The 23,686-nt window shown below is 43.4% G+C and overlaps 2 protein-coding genes across 5 annotated transcripts in view; both read right to left on the bottom strand.

Annotated features, from left to right (window-relative positions):
* The window catches only part of fam172a (family with sequence similarity 172 member A), a 99,644-nt gene extending 80,480 nt beyond the window's left edge, over positions 1 to 19,164 (bottom strand). For both annotated transcript variants that reach the window (XM_037257771.1, XM_037257772.1), the window contains exons 1-6: positions 19,090 to 19,164; positions 18,552 to 18,693; positions 18,145 to 18,246; positions 16,008 to 16,108; positions 10,784 to 10,849; positions 9,253 to 9,444 (exon numbers count right to left, since the gene is read on the bottom strand). In XM_037257771.1, coding sequence (XP_037113666.1) covers positions 9,253 to 9,444; positions 10,784 to 10,849; positions 16,008 to 16,108; positions 18,145 to 18,246; positions 18,552 to 18,660 — 570 coding nt within the window. In that variant the 5' untranslated portion in view covers positions 18,661 to 18,693; positions 19,090 to 19,164. The remainder of the gene's footprint in view (positions 1 to 9,252; positions 9,445 to 10,783; positions 10,850 to 16,007; positions 16,109 to 18,144; positions 18,247 to 18,551; positions 18,694 to 19,089) is intronic.
* Positions 19,165 to 19,593: 429 nt separating this feature from the next.
* The window catches only part of kiaa0825 (KIAA0825 ortholog), a 76,229-nt gene continuing 72,136 nt past the window's right edge, over positions 19,594 to 23,686 (bottom strand). For all 3 annotated transcript variants that reach the window (XM_037257768.1, XM_037257770.1, XM_037257769.1), the window contains one exon: positions 19,594 to 20,880. In XM_037257768.1, the coding sequence (XP_037113663.1) occupies positions 20,697 to 20,880 (184 nt within the window). In that variant the 3' untranslated portion in view covers positions 19,594 to 20,696. The remainder of the gene's footprint in view (positions 20,881 to 23,686) is intronic.

Here is a 23,686-nt window from a genome sequence, read left to right as displayed (position 1 = left end):
AGGCCTGCAGGCTGACGCAAGAGATAGGAGAGAAAAGGGTCAAGGTAAAGCCAATTAGGACTGAATATTGGCAGAGTGAAAGTCAGAAAGCTGAATTCCCGACTTCAAGAGGCTGTAATTGCGCTTCATCGCGTGTGTGTGTGTGTGTGTGTGTGTGTGTGTGTGTGTGTGTGTGTCAAGCCACAGGCAGCCAAACTTAATTTAGCAGGTCCGGCTTTTTAACACAAGCCTGAAGCCAGTCGGCGACTTCCAACTGGACCAAAGGGACGGAAATTTACAGGCTCATTGGTCTCCAAATCCCCCTGAGATCTTCTTGCTCACCCTGAAGGGCACAAGAACTCATTTAGTCATTGATGACCACCGCTGATCACATCCGTGTGGTCATATCACTCCTTCAGGCACTTCATTACAGTAAAGCTTTATGGAGCCCAAAACTTTTTCCGCTCAACTTTCAAGACCTTGACAAATGACAACCGTCAAAACACAGGTACGGGCGGGCCGTCGTTGGGCTGTCACTGACGAAACGCTTTTTGGAAGTGACTGCTCGACATATTTCTGAAGACGTACCCAGTGCATCCCCATGTGGTAAATCCGTGGCATCTGCGCTTACAACTTTTTGTCATCGCTGATAAAATCTCAGAACTAGCAAAAATAAAAAGCCTTGATCGCCGCTTAACATGGGAATACACACCTCGGGATCCAAAGGAAGAAAAAACGCTTTGGATAACACGCCACCGAGCGAGCAAAACAAGCTAGCAAATATCCGCTCGTCTGCTAACAATCTGTTTGGCTGTGTAATTAATAAATATTGCATCAATGACAAGGGGATCAATTATGAATGACGGGTGGCGTAAGTAGCCTGAAGCGAAAGATTGCACATGTGACAATCAAAGTTAACACAATGAGGCGTGTGTGTTTGCACGGGGGGGTCCTTCCTCACTGTCACTCCATGTGTGTGTGTGTGTGTTATCGTATTCTATGAGGTAATAGGCAGTCAGCTTCACAGCCAGAGCACGACCTAGAAAGTGAAACCACACGTCAAGGGACTAAATGCGTCACATGGGCTCAATCATTTCCTCTCCCTCTCTGTGAAGAAAAAGAAAAGGAGACAAGGAGAGGATGGAAGTGAGGGGGGGGGGGGGGGGGGGGTCTTGTCTTCAGAAGCTAATTAAGTCATTTGAAATAGCCACAGAGGGTACCTGTATGCAATCTCACCAAGGCAAAAAGGTTGATGAGGCTCCACCAGGCCTCGGGCTAACTTCAAAACGAAGCAAATGAAAAGAGGCAAAAAGGTGAATCGGCAAGGAAAATAGTCAAGTGGATTTTCTATTTAATTGAAGACAAATTTGGAGAGGAGCGCGTGCGTCGGCGTGCGCTAGGCGCAGTGAGGGAAAAGGTCAAGCGGGCCCCCAGCTGAGTGTGTCTGCACACACACACACACACACCTTGTCAATAGGGAGCAGGTGGGAAGATGCACAAAGCGGCCATGTCTGATTGCGGGAAATATTTCTCAACAAAATGACTATTGGACCATTTTTTAACAGAACAGTTGACAGTCACTCGTGTTAGCAAACAGAGGACACACGTGAGGGTTTTATGCCCTAACACGCATGCCCTCTCCAGGGGCACGCTGGCGACACCAGTGACTGAAATGGGTCACACGCACACACACACACTCGTCAAAACTGCGGCATTGGCAGCATGCTGAGGGCAAACGGGGGGCTGGATGTGGAGTGATCGGGTTTTTCTAGGCCAGGTCTCCTGACAATGCACCACTGTCTCGTGTGGCGGGCTAAAGGATAAAGGCTGTGTTTTGGCCTGACATTACGGTTACGTGTTCCAGACACACACACGCACACACACAATACTAAACACAGAGTATCTTATATCTCATAATAATATGCTTGGCAACGTGTGAACACTGGCACAAAACACTCCGATGCAGCGGTGGCCAAGGAGGCTTAGGGCACGTTCAAGACCCCAGAATTTGATTCATCTGTTCTTTTTTTTTTTTTTTTCCCCCATTGCTGCTATTATAAAGCTGCATGCAGCAGATCTTCTCTGCAGCCTGTAGAGAGAGAGATAGATCAGCTTGTGGACTTCAAAGAGGTTGCAAGTAGGTCACCACGAGCCACTGCAGTCATCCAGAGCACAGCATTGGGTCTGAGACATTGCTCTTCACTCCTTCACCCCCCCCCCCCCCCCTCCCTCCCTCCTCTTCTCGCTTGAACCGTGTCTCATTTCTTATCCTATCACTGTACGGCAAATGTTTAACTTATGGGAGAAAAAAAAAAAGGGTGGACGAAAACAATGTTGAAAAATCAACTATGACCTAAATGAAATCCCTAAATAAATATGTATAAATATATATAAATATATCAATCTAAATGCTGTATTCATACTTTGGTTTGTGTGTTTTATTATGTACGGTATGTTTTTTGCAAGAGTGTGTGAATGTGTGTGTTTTGTCACTGTACTTGTGTCTCGTGTGTGTCGAGAGCTCCCGATGACATTCGTTTGACTGACATCGGGGGCGACGGCAGCACAGTGGCATATGGTAACTGCCTGCTAACTGCTAAAACTTGACATCAGCGCAAACAAGTCAGCCAAGCATGGCGTAGCGTGCTCCTGAGAGGGTTAAGGCATCGGCTGTCAGCATACGGCAGGAAAATAACACCTATCGCCGGCATCATAATACCTGATAAAAGGGGGAAGGAGACGGAGCTTGGTGCTGAATCAGGTAATGATGAGATGACACAAGAAACATGTTGGCAACCAGAAGATTGTCAAACTCTTGTCTGTATTTCACGGCGCAAGATAAACAATAAATAAATGTAAATTTTAAAGGCTAAATATGCATTTTGTATTACATGGGTAACCGCCTCCCCCTTAGAAATAGAATAATATAATTGAATATAAATATAATTACTTAAATGATAATTATTATAAAAAATATAAAGAAATGCCAGCTTGGCATAATGCTAACAAACATTGTAAAAGCCCATAAACAGGCTAACGAATAGTAACATTGGTGTCCGACTGTGACAACCATTTAGATCTTTTTTTGCGATAGGTAACAAAAAATCCAGAGTGCAAAATGACTGGCAATTGCTTCCAGCATTGAAACCTGCCCTAACGCTGTTCTTCAAATTTCCTGGGAAATGCAAAGACTGCTGGAAGCATTCGTTTCCATTTCTGACCAAAGAGCTGACACTAAAACTATTAAGAGAAAGATTTGTTGTGTTGTTTGCCTCTAAAGCCCGCATGCCCCTGCAGGACCTCGCTAACCCCTATTTAAGCACAGAGTTTCCGCTCATCGATCAAAGTGTGCCACACACGGTCCGAGAGCACCAGTGTACGGCGGGGCTCAACTTTGACCCGAGAGATGCTCGGCGCTGATTGTGTAAGCTTGCCTATGTGTGTGCTGGAGTGTAAAGGGGGGTAACCTATCTGCTCACTACGAGCTCCTCACAAAACTCAATTTCCCCCCGGAACATCCACGGCTAAGCACTTTTAACCTCCGCCAACCTGGCGTGATGGAAGGTACGTGTCAACTTTACAAGGGAATCCAGCGCGCACCCAAACGTGCACGCATGTCGCTGCACAAGCTGACAAATTGGGGGAAAGATTGCGGTGGATTTTTCATGTGCCAGGACTTTTTTTTTTTTTTTTTTTGGTTAGCATGTTGGCCGTAGACAAGCGTTCCCAAGGAGAGAGTGAAGAGGCATCCAGCACACACAGCCCGGGGCCCTCTAGAGAAAAGACTAAACAAGACCTTCCCATTGGGACACACACACACTGCCTGCAGCTGCAAATGACCTACTAGTACCCACCTCACACATCATGATACATTTTATTTTCATTTCAATAGGGAAAAAAAGTATCATGTGGGTTAATCAACATGTAGTCCTCTTATTATGTTCCACGATTAGATCAAATTATCTTCTCTTTGAGTGCTGGTTAGCTGAATCCTCCTCCCTTGGGCTACATACTTGAGCAGCCCGAACAGCACAAACTCTGAAGCTTTTGTTGCATTTCCACTTGGTCATTCCGGATCAGGAAAGAAGCTTCTTAAAACGCTCCTACACTGAGCTAACTTGAGAGAATCACTTAAAAGGCGTGTTGTAATATTTCCATACGGCTGACCTTGCAGTGTATTTACTGGAATATAAGGTGCCACTCAAATCTGTCTAAATTGTCTTGACAATAAACAATAGTTTCAAATCTTAGACTCTAAAGGAGTTTTTCACACAAAAATAAATGTTCAAAAATAAATATGGAAAAAATAAATACCGTATTTTCCGGACTATAAGGCGCACCGGACTATAAGGCGCACCTTCAATGAATGGCCCATTTTAAAACTTTGTCCTTATATAAGGCGCACCGGACTATAAGGCGCACCATTAATGCATCATGTCAGATTTTTAATCCAAATCAAATCATTCTCCATTTTATCTTTTATATTTCAACTTCAGACGCAACAAATTACTTTATAATCACAAAATAATGATCCATAGTCTTTTTGATTCATGATTCATAGTCTTCAGCGGGCCACTTACGATTGATTTCATGACACAATGCTTCGGGCCAGTTTAAATTTTGGAATTTGGTCCATATATAAGGCGCACCGGACTATAAGGCGCACTGTCGGCTTTTGAGAAAATTTTAGGTTTTTAGGTGCGCCTTATAGTCCGGAAAATACGGTAAATTTAAAAAAAAAAAGGATATTTGAGAAAAATCCAAGACTCTCGGTGAGGCCAGTCGAGACACAGAAGCAACTGCTACTGCTTCTAAAACACAAAAAACACATCTAGCTAAAATTGCTATGATGCTCTTTCATCCGCGCTGTGTGAAACATTAGCGTGCACGAGGAAGCTAGCCTGAGGATGTACCTTTCTTAATATCGTCCTCTGACTGTCAAACAAAGGCTCTGTGCCAAGAAAAACTCACACAATCAATAAAGCGCTACGATGTGTACATATAAACGCACACCCACACACAAACAGGGGACGATGTGTAAAAACTAAAGCGCGCAATCAGCTTGCATGCTCATGCCGTTTTGCACAGCAACACATCTGAAAAACACTTAATATGCAAATATTTTTTTTTTTACAACAGAGACAGCATTGTGTTGTATTCATTTGGACATGAGGAGGGGGGGGGGGTTGGAAGATAGATAAATGGGTCTCTAGATGTACAGCTCGGATCCCAGCTGATGAGATTTCACATACCAAGCCGCGGCGCTGTTAGGACAGGGAGTACCAGCACAAAATAATGTTTTCTCTCCCACTGATCAATTTTTAATTTGGCCCGTGCAGCCGAGCCCTTGGCGGGCCTGGCCCCGGTAATTATGGCGAGTTATTGACAGCTTGCCTTCCCGCGGGAGGCTATTTAAAAGAGGTTTTAACCCCAGAGCAAGTCCGGGCCTCGCACCCGCCTTTGAAGGTGTCAAGTGCATTGATCTGAGCTGCAGGATGTGCTGGGACCTCTCAACCTGGACGTTTGTGTGTGTAGGTGTGTTACAAGGCCAGAGTGAGTCAGAACAGCTTTTGACCTCCACACGCACATACAAACAGTGAAATTGTCCTCTGGCTAAAGCTAGCCGATTGGATAGAATGATAGCCGCTGGCCTGTGTAGCCACCTGATGCCCCGAGATAGGTCGCACCCACCCACCCATCCACCGTCCACTCAATGTTATCACATCGCCTCACACGCACAAAAGCGCAGCTCGGGGGGAAATGGAGCAACTAATGAGAGTTGAAGAAGAGGGAGGAATAGCGATCGGATGGAGAGGTGAGCAAAAGGCCGTGATACGATGCAGGTCCGAGAGAAAGGTGCGGGTGATGAAAAAGACATCAGAGGGGGTGGTGGGAGGGAGGTCACATGACAGAGTTTTTTTTGTTCATGAGTGTTTGAGTTGGTCTGCCTCACTGCCCCCATTCAGACTTCAATTGAAAAAGAGCAGATAGAAATCCAAAGGCTTTTGACACCCTTCTGAAAACACCACACCTCCTCTCACTTTGCAAAGGGGTCTCCAGTGAGAGAGGGAGTGAGTGGGCTGAGATGGTTGCAGGCACAGCAATGCCACACATCAGATTCACAATGCAGTCGAAAAAAAAGGTTGAATTGAGGACAGCTGGACTTTTTGGGTCGTTTGTGGTGTTTTTGCACCCTTAAAAACAGGAGAAGTGAACCATTACACTGTTGCGTATACTTTTTGTCATTTTTGTTAAAATTGTCAACATGACCTGACAGTAAGTGAACGACAGCTGCCCATAAAGATGCAATTCCTGTATATGAAAATTGACATTAATACCATGCAATTTGAAGAAGTTTTTTTTACCAGTGGTATCGGGTATTAGTATCAGTAACTACTCAAGAGTTGAGTACTAGCATCGGTCTCAAAAAAAGCTGGCGTCGAACATCCCTCACACAAACGTAGCAGCCGTGACCAAAATGAGCTTATTTACAGTCAGAAAAAGGTGTGTGGCTTTGGTCAGAGACCCACTGGGGACACGATTGAACTATTATCTCCATCATGAACATCATGAGCAAATGTCTAGTTGTCAGAATGGCCATTGAATTTTTCCAAAAGGTAAATAAAAAATAAGCCATCAAAGGTAAATTTGGCTCAAATTCCAACCTACGAAGAATTTAACTAACAACCCATCTCTCCATACTTCTTCTATCTGACTGCTTTTCTTTGCAGCGCCCAGCCTCCAGCATCTCAGGATGCAGAGCAGCGTCAGGGCCAGAAGGTAATGATACAGCTGCCAGGGTGCAACAAGCCAACCTGTCGACTGTCTAGAATTGAAATCATGAAGGAATAAGCTGTCATTAAAAGGCCCTTCTCCCAGTCGTGGAGCTGTCACAAGCTCACCTTCTGCTTACTCTCTCTCTCTCTCTCTCTCTAAAAACTAGCATCTAGCCTCTGCCTGTCCCGCCTTCCTCTTCTTGCTTCAATCTCGGCGCACCTCACTTTTTCCCCTTCACTGCTGTCTTCAAACCAATCATAAAAGCTGCATCCTCACCAAGTTCCTTCCCCCTCATATCAGATTTCTCTTTTTCTACCTCTTTCCTTAAACTCTGTGGAGTAAGCTGTCATTTAAAAAAGTAGCATCACTTCCATGTTCACGCAAGGGCAAGAAGACAAAATGCATGGAACCTGACTTGACATATCACAAACACAAGTGATCATGGATCAATCCTCACTCGAGCTCCAAATCAGCTTATTTGGCAGTGCATGTGTGTGGTGGGAGAGGCCCTGCTAATTTGCACGATCAGCGTTTTTCTCCCATACGCACGCCGACCGGCAGTTGTAAGCTCATCAGGAGAAGAACGGTTGGTTGGCTCTCTCCAGAAACGTGGTTCAGTTTTTTTAAACGGACTCAAGCCATCTAAATCTGCGCATGCAAAGCAGGGCTCTTAATTCAGTGTATGTGTATAAGGGTGCATTTTGGGGAAAAAGAAAATAAAAAAAGCATTCCCCACATAGCCCACTCTGTGCACTCCCAGTGACCCCTTTGCTGCAGGCTTTGAATTTCCAATCAACTTCCCAGGAGTAAGTTGGCAAAAAGCTGCACCGGCGGCAATATTTTCTGGGTGCCAAATGTTTGGAAAACCAACATAATCTAAATATTAAAAAAAAAAAAGGTTGCTTAAAAAATCATGTGCGATGATAATCGCTGCTTACCGACCCTAATAACATGATGTTCGATTTAACGTAGTACAAAGTTAAGTTTCTTTAACTGTTCAATTATTTAAGACATCTTTACGAGTATTTGCCGAATTTGTCACAAAATGCTTTGCAGCAAAGAAACGACAACGAGAATCTTTGCAAAGCAGGTCTGATTACAAAATCCATCAAATTAGCCAACAAGCCAATTATTTGTTGACAGTATTGAGGAGTAATATGTGGCCAAAACCTCACCATTTTTGGCAAACAAGGTTGCCATAGCAACCATGGACAGACTGTAAAAGTCGCATCAAGTATAGCAGTTGAAACAGGAAAAAACAACACACACACAGCTCAGGTCAATTGGTGACTCTTAGATGGTCTTAAGTGTGACTGGTTGTCACCACACGTCAGCCGGTGACAGACTGGACGGCTGTCCCAATTATATCCTCCCATGTCTCCCGCCTAATGTCAACAGGCATCAGTCTCAGCCTCCTACTACCCTCGAAAATACACAAGTGAAGAAGCCACGCTGGATATTTTCCTCGAGTGCTACGGAATGATGTCAGCGCTTCTCGCACGCTCACTTCAAATGGCACAAATTTCACGCTGTGACAGACTGAGCCACAAACATGGGCCCTAATAGATGCAGACAGCACGAATCGACTACAAATGTACGCCAGTGTGGCTCGGTTGAGGATGACGATGATTTGTCAGAGTAGCAACACCGTTCCTTGTTTGCTATGATGAACGAGCGAGACTCGCACTACCGTGTTCTCTCTATCTAGCCTGTCACTTTGGCTCTCGGCAGCGCCGCGTCGCCTTCCGCTGCAATCCCGGCTCGGGTAAATACGTTTCAAAGACAGTCTCCGGATCGCTGAATCATCGGTTAGCGTAACGTGTAATACAAACATCTCGTCAAGTTGTACACAGCAGGAAAAGGGCTTTTCACAGCAGTCAAAGTCTTTATGGCATTCAGATGGACTCTTCGGAGGGGGAGTGGGAGAACGGGATCGCCCCACCTAAGTCAATTTGAACAGCAGGCCGATGAAATTAAACAGGTAGAGGTGACCGCCGGGCTTGACAAATGAGCACGGGCGTTGAGATGAAAATAATACGAGAGGGAAAAAGTCCCCCTTTTGCTTGCTTTTACACCAAAGAAAATGAGCACGATGCTAAAGTGATAACATCCTAGATACAGTATACAGAAAAAAGTATTGGGACACCCAACCATTGGACCTGAGAATGGCTTGTTTCCTCATTTTGACATGGTCTCCAATTTCTAACTATTCAAGGTGGCCCAACCTTGACAGCACTCCGGGTATGTGCTTGGCAATGTGGAACCGAGAAGCAATGCAAAAACAAAAATATACAATACATTGCAGTAATAATAATAATAATAATAATAATAATAATAATAATAAATAGAAAATAATATACCATCATAAAAATATACAATACAATACATAACAATAATTATAATAATAATAATATACAAAATATACAATACATAGCAGTAATAATGATAATTGTATTTAAAAAAAATGAGGATAATAATAATAGAAAAATCCCCTACCTCCATTGCTCTGGTGATGAAAGGTATTTGAGTCCCAGAATCCAAGTCCTGGTTGATGATGAGTCTGCGGGCCCACTGACCGGCCCGCACCACGCCGCTGCCCTGGATCAGCACCAGTAGCTTGGACGGATTAGACAAGGCGTTGGGGCTTAGGTAGATAAAACTAGTGGGCTCATCCACAGTGGCGTCTACCTGAAAACATGAAAACATTATGAGTAACATTGCTGTTTGAATCGCAGCCAAAAAAGCTCTCATGTCAGGAAACATCTCGACTTCTCCATTTACCGATATTGCTTTTATTTTTTAGCCGTACCACTCTTCCAAATATCATAGCGTTTCACTCCATTTAAGAAGGTCAAGTTGAGATTCTGCATTCAAAGCTTCAATAGATGCTTTAATAGACTTGATTGCGCAATCTCGTTGATCACATAAGTTTACAAAGCAACAGCCTTCACCTTGACGGATTTTACGCATTAAAACGTGCGTCATCGCGCTAACCGCCTCCGAGTGATTAAAACTCAGACGGAAAGTGATGCAGACAAAAAAGGGGATAAGTGACTGTGTGCATGCACTCCCTAGGAGACAAGGAGACAAACACTATCCATAAAAGCCATGGGTGGCAGCTGCAAGAACTTAATCCAAGCAGACAAAGACAACTGAGTGGGGGAGAAAATCTTGCCCTTTCATTCTCTGCTACTCCCTCATTCCCTCTCACTATACTTGGCTTCAGTTAATCTTCTTAAAATCGGTGGTCACAAGTTCAATGCAACGCAGGTGGACGGACCCACCGCTAACATACAAATGCATACGCCGTATTCACTCAGGCGGGTGGGCCGCACCAAAAAAAAAAAGCAGAACAGAGACATTTTGCAAGAGAATAATGATATAAATAGTCCGAGCAGATAAACCAGTAAATGTGTAATGGGGGGATTGGGGGGGGGGGGGGGTCGCTGAATCCCTAGCTAGGGCTTGATTTATGGACCCTGTTAGCGCTGCTGCTAACTCTGCTCGGGCTAACATTCCTATAAATGCTGCCTGAAAAATGATTGCAACTTTTATAGACAGAGAAAAGAAGGAGAGAGATAGGGGAGGGCCAGATAAGGGGGCAAAAAGAGGCAAACATGCTTTCGACAAGAAATAAAAGGGATCAAGCCCGGATGATCTGGTCAAAGAATATCTCCACCACGGCGGCAGTAGGAAGTCCGCCTTTAGAGAACATGAATGCAAAACAGATTAAGCATCAACATGCGGCGGCGCCAAGCCTTTGAAATGACGCGTCACAAAACAGTTCATTTGTTGAGGAGACACTTTTACACAAAGGATTTTGGGCATGCTGGAGGGGAGGGGGTGAGGAAGCAAGATAAAAAAGATCTCCGATTTTCTCCATTGTTTTTTTTTTCCCCTAACATTCGATTTAAACAAGGCACTCAGTGTCATCATGACACAACGACGCAGATGCATTCATGTCATTTTTTTATATTTGCTCTTCAAGGCCATATATAAAAGATTATTTTCACTTAAGAGTACTTACTGGTAGGATTGCTTTTGTCATGTTGCACTTTTTCTCCAACAGCTCATAAACATACTGAGTGACAATCTAGAGAGGGAGGGAAATGCACAAAAGGATGTGACATTAGTTTGACGGTATCATTCCATAGAAAATAATAAAAGGGTAAAAATGCTAAACTGAAAAGCCATGTTTCCAATATCGTTTATGTGCTGGAAAGTGTCGAGGATGTAAGTGCCGGGAGAGGAAATCTCCAGTACAGGAGAATGGGCTGACGTAAGTTATGTTTATCCCTGCAGCCGCAGCACTAAAGAACCTTGTATACAAGTCATTCCGACCCCGGGACAAGGCTTTCATGCTTCGGTGACGTTAACAACTTTCTATTCAATTTGTCTAGGTTTTTTTTCCCATCTTGCTTTGCTTGGTTTTGTAGCAACCTGGTGCGGCAGGTACAAATCGTGTCCGATTTTAAGTCACGCTTGCTAGCGACTAGCAACGGAGCCAAAAAAAAAAAAAAGATGAACCAGATCTTTGCCTTACAAGAGAGCACAAAGATCTTTGGATTCAATTTTCCAAACAATGATGACATTTTGTCATTGTGTGTTATTTGGCAAAGCAGGTCTTATCAGGAACTATCTGGTCAATCGAGTTTTCAAGTGAATCCAATGTGGGGCTGCAACTAACAATTTGTTCATTAATTATTAATTAATCTGATGATTTTTTTCGATAAATTGATACACAACCATAAATTGACCATTTTAAGTTAAAGTGTAAAAAAATACAGATTTATAACAGTTTTTATCATAATTTGATAATCGATTATACGATTAATTGTTGCACCTCTAATCTAATACTTTACGAGTGTCATAAACTGCTCTGGTCAAGCCGATTTGATATTGAAGTTTTACTGTAATATTGAAGAATACATGGCTTGAAATATAAACAAACACATGCCAATGTTAACTTCTGCTGCTGTGCTTTAACTCTTCATTCTGCATACTCTTAATATTCCCCAGCCTCTCGATTGTTGTGATTTGGGTCACTTTTGACCCAATACTATGTTCTAAAATGCAAGCATAATTAATAATGACATTAAATGGGGAGGGTAGAAATAATAGCTTTGATTATGCTTCCGAATCCCAAAAGCGCTGTTCTCGTTCATGCTCAATGCTAACTTGATTTACCGCTTGCGCAAATAATATCTGCTCCAGACACATATTAGCCTCATGATAGCCAATCAAAGGCCACCCGTCGGACCGAATGAGACGATCGATCTACTATTTGACCCTATCGTGGAAAACCCAGCTAGCAGAAGCAAAACAAGCGCACCTCCTAGCCCCAACCCACCCAGTCTCCATCAGCTAATTCACTAAAATGTCAGCTGGACTGATGAAGACTTAAATGATTCCAGGCTTTGGTATGCTATTTTATAATAACATCAATAAGCATGGCAGGAAATTTCATCTGCACTATACGTTACATTATTTGTTCAGTGCCTCAGGTGGCTGAGCACCCTCTCATATAGAAGAAATAGATTGAAAAAAAAATTCAGTACAAACATATGCTAGCCTATAGATGTATAAATAACATGATCCAAAGTTTAAGATGAAATAAAGGCTGTTTGCAATGATGTATATTTAGTTTGTGCATTTTATAAGCAGAAAAACGATGAATTTTAGAGGCACGACCAATCATATGTACATCGCAATCCATCACTGATATAAATGCCGTCAAACATGATCTTAGTCAAGAGACAAACTTCCCAATGGTACACATGAGCACGTTATTTAGGATCTCGTGGTTAGCTAGCGGCTGAGGTCATCTCCGTGTCTGCGGCTTATTTGTGTAAGGGAAGCATCGGGGCAACGAAAACAAAAACAGAGGGATCAAGAAGGAAGGGAGAGCTCAGTGAAAGGAACAGGAGAAGACAAAAGAGGAGCGATGTGGCGGGAATCCCCAGAAGGAAGAATCTGGTGCCAGCTGACGGGAGGAGCAGATGAAGAAGAGGAGGGGGTGGCCATTGTACAGTTCAAGGCCTTGAGAAAAGTCCTTGAAGTGGCCGGGCGGCGATATAAACTCTTCATCCACGTAACAATCCCTCCATAAAACACCAGGCTGAAGGCTTAATGAGGAATGCTGATGGAGACTGCAAGTGGTTACATTGTTAAACTCCCCACCAGAGATGGAGAAAAGACTTTGTGTCACTTATTGTGTGTCCGACAATGTGTGTATCTTCCAAGTGATTACAACAGTCACGCCTGGCTTGTCTGACTGCACCTCAGGCGAAAAGGAGGTGAGTCTTCCAAGGAGCCGTCTGGGACATAATTCAGGATTATGTCTTACACACACACACACACACGAGTGAAATGCGGTTACACATGCAGCACGCTGCAAAAGTATTGGAACGGCAAGGTCAGTTCCTTTGTTTTTGTTGTATGATGATGTTCAGAGGAAAATATCTGTTTAACACAAAAAAAAGAAAAGAGCTTTCAATGGGATCGACAGAGAAGTTGCTAGCCAGCGTGAAAAGCAGAACAGCAACCGTTGAAACTTGGCAGCATGAACAAATCTTGTCTCGTTTGTCCAGCACTCTTAAAATGCCACTTCGCCAAACAAACTGGTGAGCAAGAAAAGGCAAAAGGAGCCATTTATATAATGGAATCCGCAGAGGTGCTCTGCGCTGTATCAATGTCTACACCCAGAAAAGCATTTGTACTAGAGGAGAGGAAAAAAATCCCTCCAAACAATGCACACAACACAACAAAGCAAACTCGCGGGAAGAGACGGCAAGAATGCGAGCGAGCATTAGGCAATCGAAAAAGGTTGTTTATTTTAAGTCAGCCTTGTGTACCAACAGAAAGCCGTATTAAAATGGGGCTTGTGAATTTGTGATCTGTCAGTCCAGGCGGGGAAACAAAGAAAGAGGGAGCTCCAAAGCCCAGGCATGATTCCCATGACGTTTCTGTCACTCTGAGGAATCTCCAGGGAGAGTAAAAGTTCTCCGACTGACAGACTGTTTACACTAGGTGGGATAAGATATTCCTCTTTCTGGCTCCCACTCCTCTTCCCCTAATAGTCTCGTAATGTCCTCCTCAGGTGTTAACTGAGAAGCCAGCAGCGGGCTAATTCAAAGTAAAGTAGAGAATAGCACCGTGGGCGACGGCGGCAGCGACAGATGCCAGCGCCGCCGCGATGGGCGCTGACACCTCGATTCCACACAGCCTTTGTAGGATTCCCTTCTCTTTCCAATCTAATTCACCTCGCCCTGCAACCATTTTGGTGGCTGCTTCCCTTTGCCAGTTTTTTCAAAGTGCAGCTGGAAGATGATGATCATGGTGATGATGGCGAGTCAGGAATTGCAGACAGATGCCATTTATAGTTTTTCTTCTGGACTAGTCTCGGGTATTTTGATGCTTAAAGTTTAGGATGGAGGTATCAATGCGTATTTTAAAAAAAAACAAAAAAAACGATGGAGTCGAGGTTAAAGTTTTTATTTTTCGACATACATTTTTCTACAAAGTATGAGTCAATCTGTGTTTTGATTAAAGACCTGCTAAAGTGAATTCCGAATTAGTTTTTGCAATATCTTTGATGATGATTGCTAAAAATGTGCAAATACTGAAATATACGGTTAAACCATTTTAATTTAGCATTGTCAAAACTTTTGCAAAACTTTAGCATTGTCCTAAAACCGAGTATGGTGGTCACACCTATTCCAACACCTATTACCCTTCGTGTGGCGACAGTGTGGGACAGATGCGAAGGACGAGAGAGGGTAGAAGAGCCGGGCAGAAAGAAAACCAGAGCGAGGAAGAGATAAAGCGAAAACGAGACTGCTTTCTAATTCAGCCATCTGGCTTGCTTTACTTCATTATAATATTTTGGCTCTGCGAGTGTGCGTATGTGTGTGTGTGTGTGTTTGCAAATTTGTAAGTGCCTTCCATGTCACAGATGCCGGCAGAGCAGAGAAGAATCCCCGTTTATTAACAGCTTAATAGAGCTCCATCTGGGCCGGGCCCTATGCTCGTGTTCCATCACAGACATTCATCACCGAATTGCAAGAATTAGACTCCAACCGACACCGACACGGGCGGAGGTGACCCCGTCGCGCCGAGCTGTTGTGTATCAAGTATTAGAAATACAAATATCGCATCTATTAATAAAAACAGAAGTGAAATCAAATGCAGATGCACTTTTGTTTATTTTTTCAGGAAATTGCATCTTGAGCCACGCGCTTGCTTTGGATGCCTCCATTCAGACAGGGTTGAAGTGCAAATTGGACATCTGGTGCTGTGATGTGTCTGACAATACAGTCGGGCTGCCACACACACCATCACCGACCGTGAAGATGTAAAAAATAGCCAAAGAAAAGCACGGACGGCCATGTGAACCAAAGGCTTCTCATCCCAACGTGCTCGCCATTGTCCGGCGATAAGGAAGCAGTGTTATTCTACCACTGTTCATTTGGTTTCAACATTGGCTCCAAAGACGCTTCCCAATTCAGTAAAAATAGCATGAACACATGGCCTTGATGGATCCTACTACTTATTCATTCAAGCGGTGTCCCTATATTTTCAGTCTCCTACAGTGCACCTAAAACCAGCACCTCATTCACCAGACAATGTTGGAAATCATGTGATGAATAAACATTTGCAAACGTAATGCTCGAATGTTTGGCCACCCACCCGTGTCGGCGTTTACATTGAAACGCATGTTCCCGTTTTCAGAGCCTCTGCTAGTCTGCAAGCAGGTATTTGTATCAACCTCCCTTATAGATGCTGCGAGATGAGCAGACAAAAGGGAAGGTAGAGAATCCTTCACAGAAGGCTGACTCTCAAAGGAGCCGCTTTATAACCTGTGAATGGTTTAAAAAATGAAAAAAAAACGGTAATTCCACAAACGCCTCCATCCTTTCGCTTTGAACTTCAAAGAATGCACAAAACCATTAAAGATGTGTGGGAAGACTCAATTGAACTATACTTCATTATTGTAATGCAATATTAAACTCACTGTACATTCGTTGGGGTACTTTAGGCATGCAAGCCATTTTGAATGAAGTTGAAGGATACATTAAATAACATGACTGAATGTAATGTCAGTGTATAATTGAATCATGCGCAAACCGTGATGCTCAGTTCTGGTCCGACCGCAGCAAAAGTCCGTTGAAATGGCTAGTTTATAAAACATGGTGACCATGACCAGGGCTCGCTTGTAAACGACCTTAGAAAATCCACAAATGACTGCTTACCTCTCCGAGAGCTTCGTAACGTTTCTGGTTCCAGCGGTGGAGATCCTCTCTCGCGTTGAAGATAAACGCTTCTCCTGTCTCGGTGTGTCGGAGTTGACCGTCTATGAGAGCCAGAGGTGAATGACAGTCAGGGGTTTGGAACACAATGGTTACCGCTAATCATTCATGAAATTAAAACATACACACCGCATTTATTTAATAAGAACAAGACAGAACCCCCCCCCCCGCCCCGCACAAATTCACTCTTTTGCTTTTATATCGCTTGAGAATCTCCTCGCCTGCCACTGCAACGCAATAAAAGACGAAGCATTGCTGAATTTAATTTTGACCTTTATGACTGCAAAAGTTGCACAAGCTGAACCACTAAAAAAAAAGTATGCATATGCAACCCAAATAGCCAGAGGGCCCTCATACTTTATTGCGGAAAACAAATATATAAGCTCCCTCGCATCGGCTGCTAAATTGCCACCATTTTCGCCGGGATAAACATTACGGAGCAAATGCAGAGCGAGTCACACCAGCAGCGGCTTTATAAGTTAGTTGTTAAACAACGCCGCCTAATCCTAATCGTGGGTTGTCATCTCGTTGTTGCATTAAAAACAGACTTGTGCCTGTGAGGAAGAAGAGACGAGGGTTGCGAAGTTAGGATAAAGTACCTTGAAGAAAATCAATTATGCATTCATGGAGGAGAGAGGATCTAAACAGCACCGCCTAAGAGAAGCACAAGGAGCTGTAATGAAATCCTACAATAGAGAAATGCGTGTGTGTGTGTGTGTGTGTGTGTGTGCATGCGTGAGGGCATGTGCAGCACCACCGCCTCCCCCAACCCATTGTCTCAGAGGAATAAGATTTTCTCAACTTTTCTCCTCTTTTTCTGTCATAATTAGCATTCTGTTCTCAATTTGGCCGCTTAATTAGGTGTACATAACCTTGGATTTCCAGTAATGGAAAAACCGGAGGGCTCGTGAAATGAAGCCATCATCTTCAGTGATTAAGACACCTGCAAACTATTGCCGGCATTCGCGTCATTACATGGTCAAATTAACATTTTTGTTCCACCTGTCTGGGGTCGAGGTAGTCCGGCGGTAACTGTGGAAATACAAGGACCTCCTTCAAAAAAAAAAAAAAAAAAAGCGAGTGTGTGCGCTTGGATGGATGAGAGCGGATATGAGGAAAAAGGACAATCAAGTGAAGGCCAGTGAAGGCATAAAGGTGAGGAAAAAGTGTTCATCTCTTCATGGGACAGCAAGCCTGGAACTGAGAGAGGGGAACGGCGCTGGGGTAAAGGGGGCGTGGCGGATGGCTATGTTCCTCTCCATCTCTGTTCTTAGGCACAGTGAGATTATGCAAATGATCTGGCAGGCGGAAGGTAAGGCTGAGTAGGTTTCTGACGGGCCGGTGAGTATATAACATGTCCCGCACTCAGCCAGCCAGCCAGACAGCAAACAGAGATACTGACAGAGAACAGCGGGAGGAAGATGCAGGAGCGGAATGCTAAGAGTAACCGGGTGAATTCTAAAAATTAAGCTCATTTATAGAATGCTTTCTTATTGATCTCACAAAATATATAACAGATAAAATAACATACCGTTTTTTTCCATGTATAATGCGCCCCCATGTATAATACGCACCCTAAAAATGGCATGTTGATGCTGGAAAAAAGCCTGTACCCATGTATAATACGCACCCAAATTTTGACTCCTACTTAAGTCCGTAAACGTAAAATTATTTCAGAAAAAAGATCATCTTTGGGAACAACCGGATGTTATTCTGCCGGTCAGTATCACTGCGCATGCGCTAGCAAACTCAATAGCGAAGAAATGTTTCGGATTTGCGTAGGGTACATTGTGACAGCAAACGAGCAGGTGATCGAGCAAGCGTCTGATACGAGAGCATTGTGTTCGTATGGAGCGTGTTTGAAGTGAACAGCAGAGAAGAAAGCGCATCTGTAATGGCGGCCTCCGTATGATATCCGGATAAAAAAAAAAAAAAAAAAATGATTTTTCCCATGTATAATGCGCACCCCAGATTTTAGGACAATAAATTAGTTACATTTTGCGCATTATACATGGGAAAAACGGTACATCATCAGACTGCTGTTTCACTGTAAATATGACTTTAAATGTGGACTACTTACGCTCATTGAAGGCATATTCAAACTCCTCCAGGGTTTCGGGGAATGTGAAAGGGGGCTCATCTTTCTTCATCAGCTCATCTAAATCAATTCTTGACAGCAAGTCTGAGAAGGAACAGAATGTCGTGTCAGACTCTTAAAGACAGATTAATTAACACACGTATCAGGACTTTTATTGAAATACTTTGTTATTCAATATACTCATTGTGAAATGCTCCACACGTTGTATGTGGCACAGTTGTGTGCTGTGTTGTCGTATTTTGGAATAGTTCCATAGTTTCAGTATTTGGAATGTGATAGTTGAAGTATTAAGAGGTGGGTTCAATTGACTATAATTCCAATTGAAGACCCGGCGGCCAAATGCACATCTTGTCACCGAGCTACAGCAACCAATGTTTGTGCACAATCACCTTTGAGCGCTGTGGTTTTCTCTCCGTCCTCCTGGCCGGCCACCTGGGCCATGGTGATCAACAAGATGCACACCGCTGGTTTAGCAGCAGGGAGCTGAGCACTCAGCATCGGATCAGGTCTCAAAAATCACCGAGGTGTCCCCTGTGACAGATTAAAAAGAATAAAAATAAGGATCTCTTAGATGCAATGCACGCTTCTATTTGATAAAACAGATGTGACAGTGCTAACAATACAACACCACACTTTCAGTGGCTTACAAAGATGATTGGTCATAAATAAAACGGAAAATACACATTACTACTATTTCCACTTGTGCTAGCTCCACTTTGCACAACGTTAATGCTGCAAAAATTAACAAAAGGCTGCGAATGTTTGTTTATTCTTTGAAGCCCCCCCCCCCCCCCCCCCATTTAAAAAAAAAGCCAGTTGAGAGTGTACCCCCGCCTCTGCAAAGTCGTGCTTTTCGCTCCATATGCTTTGAAAAGCAAACTAGTGGGACAGAAAAAAAACAAGCAGATTGCCCATGTTTTGACTCACACGCGTTGAAACCATGCGACACGACACTGCTGCTTCCTGGACAGGCTCCCAAACAGGAAGTACTCCCAAACAGATGCGCGTGGAGGCTTCCGGGTTACCGGGGCAACGGAGTGGAAGCCTTTTTATTCTTAAAGGGACAGCGGCACAGATGCTCAAACCGCGGCTGTTGAGCTGTTTCCTCAACTTTATTCAGCCAAGAAGTGCTGATTAAACAAAATAATAATTTATTTCATTATTATTTTTCAACTTCTAATCTATTCCTCCCTATGTGATAAGTGTGCATTTTTGTGAATATTCTACACAAACAGAAATGGGGACCAGCCTCAATAATCTGTGGTGATTTATGATAATATGAAATGTATACACAGGCCTAATAATCCCCAGATGAGTCTGGTATAATAGAATATTCAATGTATTCGTTGTGAGGAGCCATTCTTTGTAACAAACTGTTGTGGATCATATTGACAGGTGTCAGCTCAACCAAGCATCTGTCTGCAAATGAAACAGTGGGGAACACAGAATGGGTTTATTCCAGGCCGAGTGATAAAGAAGAAGTACATAGGAGGAAGCAGTTATCGTAAAAGAACATTTAAGCAACTCAAACATTGCATCACCAAGCTAAAAGGTTTTTTTTTCTGTTAATAACCGTACATTTGCAAAGATTAATGCTGCTGTTGTTGGCGTTTTTGCTCGTGTGCTGCAAGAGACAGAATTGACTTGCTGAACATTTTTAGTGTCTTTTGTATCGTTTAAGTGGTTTGGTATTTGTAATGTTGCTTCATTTGCATGAGAAGCCATGCATTCATCTCTGGAAGAGAATGCTTGCTTTCTGACATGGGAATTGAACAGAATCCCTTTAAAAAGAAAAAAAAACCACGAATCTGCTAATTTGAACATACAAGACAGTGGAATTGCATTTTTTTTTCACGATTCGGGTTTTAACCATTCGTTAAAACCTTGTAGCAAAATTTAAAAAAAAAAGCGTACATTGCCAAAAAAATATTGCAAATTATTGCTGGCGTCGGCTTAATGACTACAAGTGACAAAAATAGGTTTTCTAATAAAATGTATTTCTATTATTTTCTTTCTCACTGGCACCCATGTATGAAAAATATGTCAAATGGGTTTTACATTTAGTAATCTCATTACATCGAAAATACTTCTTGGGTTGCACAATACTGACAGACATTATAGCGTGAGGTAGAGTTTGGAACGGGCTGCAATCAAAACAAACATCATCGCTCTTATTATTATTTTTTTACAGAAAGCAAGAAAAAAGTATGCTGACGCCAACATCTTTACACAAGTTGCCTAAAATAATAAAAATCTCCAATGATCACACAGTCCCATCTTGTCCCGGGCAAACAAATGCGCCTTCTCCATTTCCCAGAACGGATGTGCTCCAAAAAGATGAAATGTGACTGATGCGGTGCGGAGAAGAAGCGACACATTTAGTCTGAAGCAAAATGCACGTGCGTACTGTACAAGCCGACACCAGCATGACACAACACACACACACACACACACACTCTAATACCTTGAGAGCCGCAAGTGCGTATTACAACTAAACATTTACAACACGATAAAAATTCCAACTGCTCGGACTGTTATTGGGCATCGCTTTTATCGGATGCTTGCGGTCCCCCTTGGGTCCCCTCAGCCGTCGTTTCATCTGCTTCACGAGACTCCTGCAGTCCCGCGTCGCAGTGGCAAACCAAATAGGCTCTTTGGAGTTCCTCAACCATCATTTTCTCCTCGTCTTCCAGCTCAGCACCTTCCCGCATCTCCCACCTGGAATCATAAAGATGAGGGAGGGGCGAAGGGTTATGGCCAGCCGGGACATTGAAAGTAGTCATCTTATGACCTCCAGGTTTGAAGGACTCCACAAATGAGCATTCCTATATATTAGAAAGGCTTTGGCAGGCTGCAGTTTTTATTACAGTTATTTCTAGCTCTTCTCATATCAACATGACATGTTAACATTAAGATACAGTAGACTAGTAGGCCTACGTGTTCATGATCAAAAGAAACAGAGGATTCATTTCTGTAAGTATTTGCACTTCCTTGCAGAGACATGAGAAGGGCTCTTCAAGAATTTTCCTGTTGAAAGTGAGCGGCGATGGATATCGTGGAAGTACGACGGGGTTTGAAGATCTCTGAAAGGGGAGGAGCCAAAGTTGGCTTCTCATTGGTGTGTGTCCTGTAAGTGCCTGTGCAGCTTCTCCAACACATTTCCGTATCCATAAAGGGTGGAGGGGCTTCAACTAGTCATGTTGTTGGTAATCTACTCGTAGTAGTTCAATGGAGTCACTTGACTGGTGAGTGCGGTCAATCAAATCCATATTGGGTGCCTTTGAGCTTCCGCATGGCGCTCCATCCACAGCGGAATTATGCTGGGCTGTCTGCAAATGATTGCATTTTCATTGCAATCTCACCGTCTCCTTTTATCCCGCCCTGCCTCCTTCTCCCATTCCTCATTGCATCTTCAAACATGTCGTTGCGCTGGGCGTGCGCGAGGGAGGAAGGGCTGACCCCGTACGCGACGACATCACGCACATGCAAAACACTTGAGTGGTAGACTCAGCCTCTGCCGAGTGTATTTGGCCATAAGAGGCATTCTCCTTGCCACTGTCACGGTTGTAATTGCCACCTGTAAAGGGGGAGGGTCTGTTTATGTAAATATACGATATGTTTCTTCTCCTCCCTGAACAAGTGGCTCTAATTCCTCTTCTGTTTTTTTTTTTTCAGAGGAAACAAATGGAGACAAAACTGAAAGGATGCCAAGGGGGGGAAATGCATTACAGGCTGGAAAAATGTGGTTAAAAAAAAACAATATTCACAAAGAAAAGAACAAAAAGTAAAAAGATAGCAGAGGTTTGTTGGAGCATTGGCAGCACAGAAAGGAGTGAGCTGGAGCGGAAGGAAGGAAGGAAGACAAGAAGGTAGGCTATAGCTTTTTCAATGTTTAATTTTCAAATAGGATTAAGCAGAATGACATTTAGCTGAAGGTTACAGGCTCAGCATTGTCTTAGCTGATATTGATATGCAGGAGGCGCCCTGCTTGTCACCGGGACAAACACTGTTGATGAATGAGAAGCCTTTCCCCAGGAGGGTGTTAAGTGCAAATTTGAAATGAGCGAGAGGCAAAGGTGGGGAGCGAGAAAAAAGAAACGGCACCCACAGATACAGAGTGAATTACCATGATAGTCGCCATGTACACTGTCGCAAGATAATGTTGCCCAAAGTGTAAATTGTTCCCCTAAGTATGGCTTGTGTACTGAAATGGAGATAAAAATAATCATAAAATAGGTACATTGACCAGTGTATCAAATTTCAACAAGTACAACACAACGGAGGCTGTTAGAAATGCATAAATAGACTAAAGTCGACAAGAACTTCATTTGCCAAAGTTTCCCGCTGGAATTTACATCTTAATAAGGAGAGTCTCACTCTCTAATTCTTAGGGGCTCTCCTCATTTTTCATGCATTAATACCAGAGCTGCTGACTTGGCGATTCCTCTGAATACAGAATAGGACACACATATTAAGACTCGATTTTTTTACGGAATTGATGTCATGGGAGATTGAGTGTGAGGAATACGCTGCCACACACGTCCTGCAGTGTGTCACCATGACAATGCCATCACGCCACACTGAGGTTGATTTTAGCTCATCATTGGACGTGATGTCCTTAACTGAGATAAAAATAATGCACAACTTTCATCATTTCACAACATAGAAGCAGAAAAGAAAGTGCTATGAAAGAAATGAGACCATTTTTACTTCCGAGGACCATTTTGTGCTAACCGCTAGCAGGTTTTGTGCCAAAGAATCATTGGAAATGTTGTCCTACGGTAAATTATGGTCAACGTTCAAATGCAGCAACTCCAAGAGACAATGCTTCAAAACTAAAGCGGTCTAAAAACAGAACAGACAAAAAAGTATGTTGGTAAACTGAGCGGGCGCGAAGACAAAGCGCTTGAACGATCAAGAGAGGCGGCAGCCAGCGGTTTCCCCCTGCAGCTGTCACAAGCCTCAGAGGGACTTCTCCATTTCTACCAATGTGACTTGGATATGTTTGCGCTGAGCTGGATGCCCTGCCCGACTGCCACCGGGGTGGCTGTTTGTTTAAAAGGCTGGCCTGTCAAACAGAGAGCGCTAGCGACAGCCAGACACGGGGCTAAATGACTCTGACAGCAGCCCTAATCAGAGGCTTCGCACATTGCCACAGGGCCTGGAGGATCCATCATAACCCAAGCCTAAATATTTAAAGTGCTAAACTTTCCAAAGGTCACAGGCTTTTCCACGCATGCCAGGGCGGCATGTGTCACAGCGGTAGGACGAGGCCAAAGCAAGCCACTGAGAGCGAGACAGATTATGATTAAATGTCCTTTTTCTCACATGTTTAACCCTTGCCTTGGGTTACTTTTAGCAAATGGATATTTTAACTGGTGGTCACAACGTTAAACATCTCATTTAGGGTTACAGTTTGAGATGAGCGTGACGGATTAATTTGACAAGTATTTCTATTTAAAAACTAAAATGATACTCAGAAGAAGACAAACCAAGGCCGGACAATTATGCCAATTAGTGGTAG

The sequence above is a fragment of the Syngnathus acus genome, chromosome 9 (assembly GCF_901709675.1).
Source record: "Syngnathus acus chromosome 9, fSynAcu1.2, whole genome shotgun sequence".
In the NCBI taxonomy this organism is placed as follows: Eukaryota; Metazoa; Chordata; class Actinopteri; order Syngnathiformes; family Syngnathidae; genus Syngnathus; species Syngnathus acus.
Note: the sequence above shows the minus strand (reverse complement) of the source record. Positions and strands in the feature narration are given on the sequence as shown.